Genomic DNA, 16,120 nt, shown 5'->3' with positions numbered 1-16,120 from the left:
GAAACAATAACCCTAAGAAATAATCTAATTGTTAAAAAAAATACAGTCCCATTGTCACTAATTTAACCCCAGAATATATCCAGCGTTCTGTGAAGGCCTCACAGATTTGCTAGTAAACATAAATTTTACTGCACTGTTTAACCCGCCATCTGAATTTAGAGCAGAGTAACCAAGAACTGCAACCAAGACATGATCAGCAGAGCTGCAGATGAAAACAGCTACATTCATATTGATTTGAATGCAAATTACTCTCTTTGGGCAGATCTAGTAGATCCAGCAAACATGGAGAGGAACATACTCTGGCAAAGCAGGATGCTAATTAAACTATTATCTGCAGCTAACTAAACCAACGTTGCACATCACCCTGAACACGCCATCTCCATGGTGAGACAAAGAGGTGGCAGCATCACACAGCACAGAGATGAAAGATTTAAGATCAGGGAACAGGTTCATCCTCAAGCAGGTCAGCAACCTTGCACATAGATCCAGAGGTTGTAGATTGGAACTGGTCAAAGTATTTTGCACTGTCAGAATGTGAAAAAGTTTCGGCAATGTGAATACTTTTGCAAGACGCTGCAATTCCTACGCCATCAAAAAGCCTAACGTTTTTAGCCGACAGAAGCGTGTTCCCTTCTCCTCCCTTTTTTTTTTTTTCCCTCATTTGTTTTTGTCACCGGCTCTTCCAAAAACCAGCGACTGCACAGAAGAACGGGCAGACATGAGCTCAGCAGCCGGTTTGTACAGCAGAGATGGTTTCAATCAATGACGCGTCTGTCCACCGACCACTTGGAGCACGACAGTAATCACGAAGCTGCATCTTTTATTGCCACACCTTGTATCACGAGCACTTCAATCGTTATTGCTTTACGGTCAGAAGCGCAGAACTCACAGCTGCACAGACACACAACCATGAAGCCAAAGATTTAAGCCGATGACGAAAAGCGTTCGATTTTTGCTCCGTCGTCGTCGTTCTCGCCAGCAGTGAGCGAGGCTTGTTGGAGGTCAAGAGATTCAAGTGTGCGCGAAACATAAGCTATAATTTGTCTTGGAAGAATGGAGTTGCATTTGAAGTGCTACATTAGATCAATGCAAATCCACAGGCATTTTACAGTATTGGTAAATCTCACTGACCTTCATGGGAACATGAAATAAAAAGACATTATTTTTCAAACTGCAAACAGTTCTTTTCTTAAAAAACAAAAACCGTCATCATTGCAATGCTACAACTCTTTTCTGAAGAATATTTGATGAAACAAAGCACATTTTTAGCATCAATTGACCCCAACAGCGGCGATCTGACATTTTAAAATCGGCCTTGAACCCTGGAAGCAGTGAAGCCTCGTAAATAAGACCCACACAGCTTGAAGCTCGAGTGTTTGTGATGCTGATTTCAACAAAAGCCTCTTTGCCTTTCTATTTCTGATGCATTAGCAGAAGTCGGGGCTCCTGCAGTGGATGGAGCCCATTTCAAACCTCCACACATGTTTCCCGGCCTTACGTCTGCTGCTATTTTTTCAAATCCAGAGCCTCGCCGGCCTTTGCTACTTGCTCAACTGGAAGCTGGTGGAGCAGAGTCGTTCACAGCCACGGCTCTTCTGACCTGTCCAGGTGGACGAAGGCTGGACTCTGAACGCACAGCAGCGCTGCTGCCTTCTGCCGCTCGCATCGCCACTGAGAGGGCAAGAGAAGCTCTCTGTGGATTGTGCCTCTGTTCTCCCTCTTTATAATGTTCCTTCATCAGGAAAGGGTAAAACAGGCGACACCTCACAAACCACGCTTAGGAAGGGACGTACGGGATTTTTGCTAATTCCCCAACAGTTTCATGCTAGATTTATTTAAGTACTTAGAAAAATATCTATTCAGTTTTTCTGAGAGGCATTGACGTAACAAGGTTTGAAAATCGCACACTTCCATATCGGACTAAATTGAGATGTGCCTGTAGATGCGTAAAATCAGACAGATGGAGCACTGTTCTAGTTTGTCTAGAGGTGGGAGAATAAAGAAAGTTCAATGGACCCAAACCTTTACTGTTTTAAGTTTTGTTTCAAAAGTGAAATAATAATAATAATAATAATACTAATAATAAAAAAATAAAATAAAATACGGATGTGCGCTCAAAGGTTTCAGGAGAGAGCGGACAGCTGAGTGTCCGCCTCTTCTGAGGGTTCGTTTGGTTTTCGGGGGGGTGAGGGAAGGATTCAGCAGGAGAGCCCTGATAAAACCATCATGCCCACCCCCCTTCCCCGAGACCAAATAGGCTGGGGCTGGGAGTCGCGTACGAGGACCTGGAGCCCCTCCTGCCCTTCTTCACATCACAGAGCAGCTCTTGGTCTTTTCCTTCTTGAAGGAGGAGGAGAGCAGGTCCGACTTGCTGGGCAGGTGGAGGAGTCTTTTGGAGAGGCGGCGGGTGGGGCTGGACTTTGGGAGGGGCTGCAGCTTGTTGATGCAGGCCATCGCCGCGGTGCGAAATACGCTGTGAATGCTCTTCTCCGAGGTGAAGGCTGAGCACTCCAGATAAGCTTCGGCACCAAGCTGCTTGGCCATAGCAGAGCCCTGTAGCAAATGATGTCAGGAAATGCTCTGAATTAGCATCTTGCAAGATGCAAAGTTACATTTTTTCCCCCCTGCATGCAGTGCAGTGGGAAAGCATTTCCATCTGAAAAGTTTCTTCTCTTTTTGCTGTGCTGTCACACTTTAATATGTCAAAAATAAATCTGTTTTCTAACTAGTGAATAAAGTCAACATGCAGTTTTCGTAATGATGATTTAGTTTACAAAGAGAAAAGAAAACAACCCGAGCCTCGTGTCAAAAGTAATCACCCTCTTGTTAAAAACTGAATCAACTGTGACAAAACTTTTTTTGTTTTGCATAGTTAAGATCAATTGATGAATGTCTCATCAAACCCAAGACAGGTTTGGGACAGTGTAGGCCTCACTACATCTGCTGTGAAACTAACTCAACATTTCAGGAAAAGAACTGACAGACATGATTGTGGTTCTGTGTTGGTCTGGAGTACTCGCTATAATTGATAGAACCAATCAGAAACTCATCTGACTTGTCAACAGGATGTCTGACTATCAGTTACTTTAAGCTCAAGAACATTTAGGTTATCCAGTAGGAGAATGGGCCACATCCACCTCAGAAGGGGTACAAAAAAATAAACAAGCAAACAAAAACAACTAAGGTTTTGGAGAGGCCTAGTCAAAGTAGGGACTTAAATGTGATTGAGATGGTATGGGGTGGCCGTTTCTGCTCAAAATCCCTCAAACGTGACTAAACCGAAACATTTCTTCAAAGAAGAGTGAGGCAAACATAATCTACATACAAACTGATGGCAGCACAAGCACTTCTCTGGTTTACCACACAGAGTCAGGTTGCTTTGAAAACTGCATTTAGCATTTACTCTTGGAGTCTCATTTTAAAATGTGTTTGATATTTAAGTGTTAAGTATAATTTACCATTTTAAATTAGAGAGAACAATTACTCCAGAGAGGACAAAATGAAACATTTTCACTTTAAAATGCGTTTCTTTGACATTTAAGTACAAGTTAACATTTTAGATTAGAGAGGACAAATACTTTCTGACGACACTGCGTAGTAAAGCAACAGCCTAAAAGCTTAAGAAACTTCTAAAAAAGGCATCAAGACAAAGGCATGTTCTAACAGATTGGTTAGTTCATTCTGAAAACCCATTTCCCACTCATAATCATGTCTCCTTTAGGTGGAATTAACATTTTTCAACCTCTCTTACAGGAAACTACAGACATAAAACTAATTGCTTTCAAAATGAAAAACATAAAACGTAGTTTTGTTGTTCAAACAAATCCCTCCTCACTGGGATAATTTTATCAAATGTAAAACTAGGTGGATGAAGACGATAACGACTATTACGCCCCATCACTGATCCCCTTCGGTTTCTGATTGCATTTGTAAAATACTTCGTGACAGGAAACCTAATGAGTCAGCAGCCAGCTTTGAGCCGACTCTCTTTTTACATACGAAATGTTTTCAATTGATCTGATAGGAGAAATACTGTATTACTGAGCGAATGCAATCAGCAAAGGTTTCATTTAGCAGGGTTCATATTTTCAAACTGGCAAAGTTATTACAGAGTTGACACCAATTTAATTTTTATTTTTTGCCTCTTATATTTGTGATCAATGTGATTTGCACATTGATCACATTGCTAGCTGCAGTTAAGTGCAGCTAGCATTGCTAAAACAGAAGTGTCCAAGTATACTGCTAAAAAAAAATAAAAGGAACATTTCACTTTAATTTTGTGAACTGTGGCTCCAAATCCAGGCCTCCATTGGTTAATAAATTTGATTTCCATTGATGATTTTTGTGTGATTTTGTTGTCAGCACATTCAACTTTGTACAGAACAAAGTATTCAATGAGAATATTTCATTCATTCAGATCTAGGATGCGTTATTTGAGTGTTCCCTTTATTTTTTTGAGCAGTGTATATTCCCCATAAAAAAAAAAAAAAAAAAAAAAAACATCCTTACCTCAGATTTCCAACTTACAGCTTTTTAAATCCAACATTTTCCATCACACATTCACTTTTTAATTTTTTCCTCCATAGTAGCAGATCCTATACCAAACAGATCTGTTACGAGCTGGCAGTGTGTACATATGGGGCTTTCTCTGACCTAAAACTAAATCTTGATTACGCGCTGCTGACCTGTCGGGACTGATTAGGCTGAAAATCATCTGGTTCTGGTCAACACTCCAGTCTTGGTGCATCTCTACAACTTATTTTTAATTTATTTCATGAGAAAAACACACATTACAAAAGGAAAAATATCTGATCCTCCTGCCAGTTTTAGTTTAGCCTTACTGAGATATAAGCTCCCTGTGGTTCTCACCTGCTCATAGGTAATCGGAGTCTGTTTCAGGTTGGACAGCTCCATCAGTGTGCACACGTCGGTGCGGAGGTCTATCTTACAGCCAATCAGCAAGATTCGAGTGCTTGGACAGAAGTCCAGGATTTCACTTTTCCACTGTGGACACAAACGTATAATTGTTAAGTTCTCTTTTGTGAGAGTATTTAAGATGACAGTATTGAAAATAAAATTAATAATAATAAAAAGACATTACCTTTTTGAGACTGCTGTCCATTGTGTCTGGGCGGCTGATGTCAAAGCACAACAAGACGGCGTCAGAGTCACTGTAGCACAGGGGCCTCACATTGTCATAGTATGGAGAACCTTAGAGGGCAGAGAGGGAAAATACTATTAATGTGGTTAAAAGCAGGAATGTGCAATTTCTAAAGAGACAGAATCTCTTTAGAAGATGTTTTAGATTTCATATTTTACCTTAGTTTAATTTTTTTTAGCTCCTTAATCCCCAATTAACCATTTGACTCTCATTAGTTATGAAACATTAAAACCTTGATGAAACAAAAGGCAAATCTGACCAACATCCACTAGATAGAAACAATTATTTCCTATCAAAATAGATATTTTTACAGTCAATGGGAGGAGAATACAGTTGACAGAATGCAGTTCCTGTGTGAAGCTTTTCCAAGAACAAAGCCTCTTTTTTTATCTGAAAAAAAATGTTAGGTACAAAAGATCCAAAATGGCAAATATTTAAAATTTGACAGAGCAACATGACCATCACCCTTCTGGGAAACAACAGCATTTATATCCATACATGGTTGTCACTTGGCAAACAAACAAACAAAACAAAAAAAAAACAGCATTTGAAGATCTGGCTTCCAGGAGTTTCAAACTGCAGCTTTTCTTTTTTCTACATCTAGCTGTACTGCAGAGCTTACGCTGGCTAGCTTCTGTTGAAACAGGAACAAGTGAAGATTCATTTCAGCTCTTTTTTTTTTTTATAACATTCCTGTTCTACAGCAGCACTACTTTGCCGCTGACTTATTATCTATTGAGTTAGTGCAGCCGCCCCCATTCCGGTATAATGATTGGAGATATTTTCTTATTACTCTCAATGTTGCTTTACAACATGTGTAGACGTTTGCCTAGTGAGCCAGTAATTTTTGTATAGAAAGAAAATAAAAAAATCAGCATGCAGCTGTAGGGTTTACATGCAACCACCATTGCTTCTTCTTGATTAGCTTCACTTTTCTGTTCTTGAAGCTGCCGTTTTCCTTGCCTCTGTACCTTCTGCTGGTATTTCAGAGACAGGAGAAGATGACAATCGGTCACTAAATCCTCATTGATCTTCCCTTGCACTAGATTATGCAAGTGGAACGGTGGGGTTTGGGGCAGGCAGACGCTCCCACTCATGCTCAGAATCCTTAAGTAATCCACCCCCCCCCACCCAAAAAAAAAAAAAAAAAAAAATCCTATGCTCGGCAGCAGTACCTCCAGTCCCTCTGTTTCCACAGCAACAACCTCAGAATCCACCGTCTACATCAGCCATTCCTCCTCCTCCCACCTCTCCATAAAGGCTTGCCCTTGCTGCCAGTCAATCACTTCAGACCAGAAAAACCAACCCACCCACCTACTCCTTCTCTGCTTTAGAGACTGAGACACACATCCAGTAGATATATAAATATATATAAAAAAAACGACACACCTGATTACACACAAGACTCGCTATCTAATTTTGGCTCCATCCAGAGGTGAGCCTGATCCGCTATCTGATGAAACAGAAGAAGAGTTCTGCTCAGGGGGGATTAAAATGTTTACTTCAGTCCCCGCGCGGACCCCGTTGGGATCCGCGCGGGGACTTATCCGCAGCTATAAAAGGTGCATGCCTTTTATAGCCGCAGATAAGGGAAGAAGCATGTGTAATCACTCATTAGACATTACACAACTGTTCCGATTGTTTTCTGCGGAGGAACATCGGAAGAAAACACACAAAAGCACACGCAAACATGGATGAGTGCATGTGAAGCAGTTTCATGAATATTTAATGATCCTTCGCATTATCAAAGGTTGAAAGTGAATTTGCCAGCTGCTGGGTGCTGTGAGTGGAATAATGACAAGCTGTGATGAAATTCCTCAGGAACCGGAGTCCTGAAGAACAACGTGAACACGGTGGGAAAAGAACAAAAGGACGCGCTCGTTTCATTCCGACTCTGGTTCTGTGCTTGAAGAAATAAACATGCTTTCAATGCTGTCATTTGAGACCTTGTTATTTAGATTTTTTTTTTTTGCAAGAGAAATGCTCACACATAAATCCTCAAAGCTTTTTTTTTTTTTTTTAAATCTACCTCAAGTAAAGAAAGTTGTCGGTACGTAAAAGCCAGAAATTAGTCTTGTTTTAGTGATTGCACAAAAAATAAAAAGAGTGCATTCTGGCTGAGGAAAATGTTTGGCCACACTGCTCATGTTCAGCTGAAAAATGTTTGCTGGGTTTTTTTTCCATTGTGCAGCATCTCAGTGACATCAGGGGCTGAAGCTTTGGCCAGGCAGGAACCATTATTTAATTTTAAGCCAGGAATGTTTTTCGGTTATCGTCATGTTTCAACATCTAGTTCTGCTTCATCTTTAAGTTTTTTTTTTTTTTAACAGCTCGTCTCATATTCCTCTCTTTGATACACGGCAGATTTCACAGGATCATGAGCTGACCAGGTTCTGCTGCAGGAAAATATTCTGAAACCATGACACCTCCCATGCTTCACAATTGACATCAGTTTTTTTTTTTTGCGCCATTTGATGGATTCTGTTTATGCCAAGTAACCCAAAAACTCTTCCAATTAAGACTAACCTGACCAAAGAACAATACTCCAGAAGTCCCGGTCTTTGCATTTTTCTTAGCATGCCAACAATTCCTCTGGACATCTTCCTTATTATTATTACCAGTAAGGTAATAATAATAAGGAAGACATGAGGAACATGTTAGTTTCATTTAGAAAATCCTGGAGGCACATGGAGTGAAAGGGAGCAGGAAGCTCCCATGTGAGCCAACACAGAGGAGGGAGCGTCCACCCCAAGAGGATATTATTGCTTGCGTGGTCGAAATATGCAAAAAGACATGAATCCTTTCCACGCTGCCATCCTCCCCCAATCCTGCGGCCCGTATAGTCGTCCTCTACTTCACATGACTGTGACAAAGATTAAACACTCAGCCTGGGACAAAAAGTTACTGTAACTGCATTTTAACAAAAGCAACAAGCATCATCAATATCCATTTAAACCAAGAGTCACAAACGGCCTGAAAGAAAGTCTGCATTCAATGGCTTTTAAATCAGCACACATTTGAATCAGAACAATCAGAGGATGCGTTTCAGTGTTTCTTATCTGTCATGCAGGAGAGTCTGCAGGGTGCTCTAAAGATCTCCTCCTCCAGTAAGAGGTTATCTCACAGCCAGGAAACAGGATGTGATTCTGCATTAAACAACCCCTGATCTAAATGCAGCAATCAATAGAGGGCTGCACCAAGGGGGCCCCGAGAGCCTTTGCATCTAAAGCTGACAAATACGATATCCTGCCAGCATAGAGGGAGAGAGAGAGAAAAGATTAAGTAGGATGTTCCAACCTCCCCGTTTTAGATCTCTGCTGCTACAAACCGAGGGATGATTTGGACCGTCAGATCGATGCCCATGCGGCGATAAGCAAGGCCAAACGTTTCCTCTCCCCTCCTTTCTTTGCGACAGATGGAGAGTTTCTGAGGCATGAAACATGCGGAGCGAAGCTGACTAACTGGGGGATGGCAGATGAAGAAAAGATTGCAAGTTTTGTTGCTGAGATCAACTTCATATGTGTTTAATGGTGCAGCACCCACAGAGGAGAGAGAGCTGGAGATGGGAGGGCGAGCTTTACGGGCTGGGAAGACGACTGTCGGAGCACACAGGTGGGGGAAGGGAGAACCTCGTCTCCTCTGTGTGCATGGGTGACTGAGACAGAGCTTGTGTGTTCAATCAAGTGAGCGACGGAGTCCATTTTCATCATTAGCCGTCCTCTCGCCATCAGAATGCACAGGTCAGACAGACTAATGATCGAGGGATGGGATGACTCGGATTGTTTTTTGTTTTTTATTGGGTAGGTGGGAGTTTAAGTGCTGCCACAGCTCCATCACTCACACTCAGCCGACTGAAGCTGTGGCGCTTCTTCAGCCGATAACTGCAGACATTAGTTTACAGTCAAAAGAAGAAACGCACAAAGCTGCCTCAGATTGTCATTTTACAGTTTTGCATCTGCCAGGGTTTCTGTTTTTAGAGGGGGGAAATAATTTAGTTCCCGAAATACTGGTTTACTGTTGGAATGAGGATAATTATTAAGACTAACCCACTTTTTTTGATACTTTAGTTTATTTATCATTAGTATCCCGACCAACCCTGTGAGCCTCAGCACCTCTCTTTTGTCCTGACTTTGTTCTAAACTGAAAGTCAACCATCAAAGAGGTTATAACTGAGAGCAAATGGCAATGTTGCATCATAAAATAAATATCTTTGATTTAGTCTAGCACTGTTTAGCTTTGCTGAGGACTTTCTTCTTTTAAATCTTGATATTTTTAACATCTGCATCACAGCCCCCTCCAGGCCCGGAAGAGCATTACATCTCCTTTGGCTGCAATTCACACAGTAAAGTTTTGTTTTTTTTTATCCAAAATTCCTGAAACTTACACAACTCTGGATATTTTTGACATAGCCCGAGTCCTGAGTCACAGACGAATTACATGAGCTGCTTTAAGGTGATGAGAAGAGCAAGAAATGTGCAGAGAAAGCAGGAGAACAGTCAGGTCACTCTTAGAGGATAAGGTAGCTCCAACATTTAATAAAAAAAGAAACCCTTTTTTCAGGTCAGTGAACACATTCACTACACCAAAGTGAAACCAGGTTGTGATAACCACAAAATTTTTAACAGTGCAATTTGTTACTCACGGAAGAAAGCTCAAAATAGCCATTTTCAGCATCTGAGGTATTTCCAAATAAAGCAACAGGAAACTGTTAAGTTTTTATTCCTAACATACTAATTTAAATTGACCAATGAGAGGAATTGTCTTCACAATATCAGACTGAAGACAGAAGCTAAAAACACAAAGAGTCGTAGTGCAATATAGCAATATTAAATATTCTAAAATGCAAATTATTCTTTATTCAGTTATTTGAATAAGTAAAAAAAAAAATCTACTTTATGTTCTCTAAATAAACTGTAAGATGTTTCTAAAGAGAGGAGGATGTCTTGTTTGGGAACTCTGTGGTCTTATAGTGATATGGCTCCGTTTTCACAATAAGGTTTTACATGGACTGTGGGTGACATCCACTTTTAGTGGCTGGAACAATTTTTACACCAAGTTTGAGATGGATGCAGATCAGGAGGCAGCAGATGGACTGGGCCTCTGAATCACAAAGGTCACCTTAGCTTAAGGTTTCTGACCAGGATGCTGCTGGGTGTCCGCCCTCAGGAGATTTCCCAGGCTCATCCCACTGAAAGGAGACCCAGAAGCAACCGAAAGGATTACATTATCCCCTCTGGCCTGGGAACACCATGACAGTCACTAAATCATCCATCCATCATCCAAAAAGGAGCTGGAAATTGTGAACATCTGGGATTTTCTCCTGGATCTGTTAGATCTGCAACCTGATCTCTGACAATCAGACGACACGTGAAGCTCTAAAGATATGACACTACAAGCTGAGCAGTATACAGTTAAATGTTCTGTTCAAACAATGTGTTCTCATTTTGAGTTAGACTGGAAATAATAGTTGCCAAGTCGATGGCATCAATCTGAATTGTACACGATACAGTAAGCAATTAGATTACACTAAATTCTACCAAACTCAAAGGCCTAATCAGCAAGATCACTGACCCTGAAATAAATTAGTTAGTAACACCACCAATAATGAGATTCATTATTAAGTATTCATGAGTTACAGCCAGTGGACAGTGTTTGCTTTCCCCTCCTCCTCTCTCCGCCCTGTACGTCCGATCAGATCAGCCTGATTAAAACCGGAGGATTGATTTTAGCCTGTAAATCCATGGCGGAGCTGAGAGAAGGAGCTGCCTGCCGTGTGGAGCCGGTGAATCGATGAGTGGGAGCTGGGATAATGAGGAGATGCTCTCGCCGTGGACGGGCCACAGCAGCACAACTCCGCGCAATTAGAGGATATTGCAGTAAAAAAACAAAATGCAGAGACGGTACACAGAGACTAAAACACATTGCTTTAGTCTGTCATCTATCGTCAGGAGTCAGAGGGAACTGACGTTCTGATCTCAGTGAAACACAAAGTATGTGTACAGAGGCAAATGATTTGTATTGGATTACCATCCATCCAGCCATCCAACCATTTGCTATACCAGATGACTGCCTCTCATCTGGACATGGGCAGGTCTTGTTGAGCTTACATAGTATTAATTAGTTAAAGGTCTAATTGGGATCCTGTACTGGAATGTGCAGGTTTGGATAAGTAGGAGGAAAAATGGCACCCTATGGGAAAAATGTTTGAGTTTTCAGACTTAACTGTATTCTCTAAAAATTTTTAAATCTAAATTTTCACATTTTAGACGTCAATATGTACATTTTTGATTTAATGACTGAGAAACTCAAAGCTAAATACACTCTCCAAAAACAATAATAATAAAAAAACAATTTCACAGCCTTTTCTGTTTCAAGACAACCAGACTTTTTGTTTTCAAACCAGTCAGGTCCAGATGCTAGCCAACAAAACTAACAAAATATTGTTGCTTAGCATTTAAAAATACAGTAGAAAGTACTAAAAGACCCCAAATGGTGCATTACAGAACCCGTTTAGTCCTAATTTTACAAGTCTAAGAGACTGGTAAAAGTGCTTTAAACTGATTCATGATTTTTAAATATATATAGATGGTACTATCTGACAACTACAAAAGCATTGTGAGTATAAATGGAACCCTGCTTTGCAAGTAGATGGATGTACTCATGCATGTTTGGGTCAGTTATGTCCACTGGTCCTATTCAGAGTCTTAATCCCCTGGATGTTGCTGTTCGAGTGCGTGACCCGAGCAGCATATGGAGGAAAATGCAGGTCACCACATTTTCTCCACTCTGTCTGCTCTAGAAAACCTTTCTGCTCAATAGGAAACCACATCATCCCCGGCCGGGCAGCAGGCCCACTCCCACTGGCCAGACCAAAGGTCCACAGTCTGGGATTAAAAGATGGCATTTGGTCTGGGGCAGGAATTATACTGCTCCAGACCAATTACATTTTTATCCATTTATTTTCCGTTTTTTCTGCGAGAGAGTGAAAACATTCGCTTATACATGTGGGTCTGTTATATAAAGGATTTGTCCTAAAACCGATGCACATGACACGCGAAAACACACGTAAACAACACTCGCGGCCATGGGATTTGCTCCGTCACGCTGACCCAGTAATTCTGGAGACGTGAACATGGAGGGCGAGCAATGAGCACTGAGCAGAGAAGGTGTGGAGCGGTGAGCAGAAGGGAAGTCTGACTCCAACAGGTGCCGCAGACCCATGATGGCAGGATTCAGGTCAGCACAACTCCAGGGATATCTACAAAGACACATTGACCCTCTTTTCAAGCTTGTGGTGGAAGCGAACACATGATGCCCAAAGTCACCATTGAAAGCAAGTGAACTGGAATAATAAGTGTGTTTTTTTCATTCTGTACATGAAAAGTATTTTGAAATGTGTCATTCCTTTACCAAGCCACAAAGAATAAAAGGGCAATGAGGCATCCAGTGTCCTTTCACAGCAAGGCAAAGCACGAAGCATGGCAAAAGTATTCAGGCCCCTTACTCTTTATTTTCCCCCCACATTTCTTCTTGATACAAACAAAAACATCAGGGCTTCAATGCATTTCTTAGAATTGTGTCACATAGAAACATAAACCAGTGAATTCTCATGGTTTGGAATAAAGTTTTTTTTTCTAAATAGAAATCTTAAAAGCATCTCCTGTATTAACACGTTGCTGCAGCGAGTCTTTGTGGGTATGTTCAGCTGAATGCGTTCTCTTATTTAGCAATTATTGTTAGTCAAATAACTTCAAGTATTGCTTCTGAAAGGTTTCCTTCCAGGCTAAAAGTTTCTTTACTTTGGTGCTTCTGCAAAAATACAAAGTAAAACACACAGCACAGTGGGGGGACGACTGCTCTAACCTTCTGCAAGTTCAAGGTAGAATTTAATGAAAAAAAAAAAGAAGAAAGCAAGAAAAATCTCAAGAAATTTTGCAAAACCAAAAAAACTATTTGTTAACATAAGAGGAATAAAAACAGATTGCTGTGTCTAACCCCATCTTCCATTCTCACCACAGTGAAAGAAAGCAACCTCAGTATGAGTGCAGTGTATTCAGGATGATGTGCAGTACTTTGCCACACACAGCACCGAGCATGTGTCGTCAGACCAGAGTACTGTCTTCCTGCCACTATTACATAAAGGCCGGCCAGGAATAGTGCATCCAACTAATAGTTGTTCTGTCATCAGAATAACTAGATAAAGATGTCCTCAAGTGCCTTCACTAGATTTTATTGAGGTGTATTCAAGTAAAGGGGCGGTGAATACTTATGAATAAAATACTTATTAGATTTTTATTTGTAAGAATTTTGAAAACCTGGAACGAATACTTCAGTGAGGAACTGTTTCTCATAGCATTTAACTCTGATAAGTACACTTGTTAATCCTCCTTATTGCTTCAAATGTCTGTCCAGGTAATAATGTCTGTCAAAGAAGCTCATTAAACGCATCGGTCATCGCCCTGTTGCGCATCCCTGTGCGCTGCAAGCAGCGCTGAAGGTCTTAGTCCACATGGGAGCAGGCGGTCGGTTACCTGAGGTGTCCCACAGACTCAGCTCCACTCGCTGCTCCTCCAGCTCCAGACAGGCTGTGTAGTTTTCAAACACCGTGGGTACGTAGGTCTAGGGAGTAATTAGCAACAGGTTGCAATTAGCAGGAAGGTGTCAGTCACTCAGTTACACACAGTGGAAGTTTGTTTAGTGCAACGAACACGAGAAAGGGAAAAACAAGACAGCAGCAGCAACAACAAAAGAATGTCCTTTGCTTTGGTCAGTCGCTAGGGTGCAACTGGATACTTATATATATATATATATATATATATATATCCAGAGTCTCTTTTTAATCGTAAAAAGAGACACTGTAATAATCTCCATTCGGAATACAATATAAAGCTTGTGCAAAGTGTATAAGTCAGTGAGCACAAAATAAACCAAAATAGCCAAATCCCAGTAAATGCGCATGCAACAGCGCACTCGGGTCCCCCCCCCCCTCTCATTTTCTGCTTTTTGTTTATATTTCACAACACTTTGATGTTTCATAAAATCATAAAGTATCTTCTTGTGGATGAATCCCAGTCATGTATTATTATTATTTTACAATTATAAGTCATATTGCATACCTCCGGGTAGCAGTCCTTCGCCAGCACTTGCAACATCGCCGTTTTTCCGCATTGAACATCTCCCACAAGAACCAGTTTACATCTCACCACCAGCGGTTGCGTATTTCTCCTTTCCTTCATGATGACGAACACGCTCCAGAGTTTTCTCCAGGAAAAAGAAAATGCTATAGACAAAATCAAATAATACCACTACTACTACTACTACTAATTAAAAAAAAAAAAACAAGCTGTAGAACAGCTCAGATACAGTCCCAGTAAGATAAAGCGTCCCAGCTTCTGTCTGTTGGAGGATGCCCGCAGTTGATCTGATTGAATTTGCCACTGCGGCTCTTTATACGGGCGAGAAGCAGCCAATAGGAGCTCACAGTCCACAGGCTCTGTAACGTCGCTTCGCTGCGCTCAGGAATAATACGAGGGGAACTACAAACATGCACATTATTCAGTCAGGGATCATCCATCTATTTAAAAAAAAATGTATTAAGAATTTTCTTCGGAAATTTCATTATAGAGCTCTATTAGCCACAAAGGAAAACATTTTTATACACTGTAAAAACGAATTTTGGATTGTATTAAATTTCAGTCATTAAAACCTATTTTAAAGCTAATCAAATATAATTGTATATGTAAATATAATGTGCAATAATATTTTTTGAGCCAAAGCAGACTTTCGCCGTCTGAAAACAACTCCGATCTCAGGAAGCAATCAGGAAAATGTGAAACACCTGTAGCTAACAGGCTAAAGAAGGTGGCGAAGAAAGGGAGGATGAACACTGACAAGGGAATTCCTGAAACTAATATAAACAGAAGAGAAACTGCTTAACTAAGGAAACTAGACTCAAATACACAAATAAGAGATAAGAATAACCTAAACACATGAAGGAAGAAACAATACGATCTCATTAGAATAAACAACAGGGAAATTATCAAAACAAAACAATCACATTGTACCCAAAGTTCAAACACACATAGATCATAACTTGAAATGGTGAAAATCTGCTTTAGTATTTACCTAATTCATTCTAGATGTTGTTTCTAACTTCCCAGACCAGCTAATCTAGATTTATGCTTATAATGATTCAACAGAGCTTTATTTCAAAAACACCCAAAAAATCTATTTCATATATAATATGACCATCACCAACTGACATACTTTATTAATTTTAACTGTTTTGGCAAAAAAAAACAAAAAAACCTTCCTTTTCATAGTGTAATCTTTCTTTGAATTGAATGGTATTCTGCGAATAATGTCAGGTAAAAATTGTTTGGATAAACTTCATGATAAATTAATGATTGTTCCCTTTGAAAACAATGCATTTTAGGAAACATTAAATAAATTACCATACGCAGGCAAAACCATGATCTGTCACTTGACCCATTCCAAATTGATTGGTTTAATGACTTAAGTGGCTGGATCGATTACCAACCAGCACAGGGATAATTGGTTTAATTTTCTCTTCACCTCAAGATAGTCGTCTTATTAAAAGCAGCAACTTTCCCTCTACAACAGCTGTGTATTTTTATCAATGAAACTCAGTTGATTATTGAATTTAAAATGATCCCACATAGTTTTAATAATGGTTAGAAGTAGTTCCTGTGTCTCCTGTTGACCTTAGGTCCTCTCACACCATATGGACTAGAATGGTGACTGTTATCACTGGGGAGCTACTGGGTCAAAAAGCACCGGGTGGTGTGAGCCCCGTCCTTTGACATCAGTCAGAAGTTTTCACACACGAGCACCAGAGATGTAGTTTGACACCCTGGTTTTAATTGTGTTGAAACAATGAGACGGACTGAAAGATAAAATCAATTAGCTGCCCTCCCTGATGTCTGACGCTCCCCCAGA

General features: G+C 40.5%; 1 protein-coding gene across 1 annotated transcript; it reads right to left on the bottom strand.

Moving 5' to 3' along the window:
- Positions 1-1,349: 1,349 nt before the first annotated feature.
- Positions 1,350-15,724, bottom strand: rnd1b (Rho family GTPase 1b). The gene is made up of 5 exons (XM_014982210.2): positions 14,278-15,724; positions 13,693-13,780; positions 5,102-5,211; positions 4,870-5,004; positions 1,350-2,553 (listed from the first exon to the last, which is right to left on the bottom strand). Exons 1-5 carry the CDS (start codon positions 14,395-14,397, stop codon positions 2,308-2,310), a joined length of 699 nt encoding a protein of 232 aa, XP_014837696.1. The 5' UTR covers positions 14,398-15,724; the 3' UTR covers positions 1,350-2,307.
- Positions 15,725-16,120: the final 396 nt, after the last annotated feature.

The sequence above is a fragment of the Poecilia mexicana genome, unplaced genomic scaffold (assembly GCF_051168715.1).
Source record: "Poecilia mexicana isolate PSO_F unplaced genomic scaffold, ASM5116871v1 scaffold_7, whole genome shotgun sequence".
Classification (NCBI taxonomy): domain Eukaryota; kingdom Metazoa; phylum Chordata; class Actinopteri; order Cyprinodontiformes; family Poeciliidae; genus Poecilia; species Poecilia mexicana.
The sequence above is the reverse complement of the archived record's forward strand: the minus strand, read 5'-3'. Positions and strand labels throughout refer to the sequence as shown.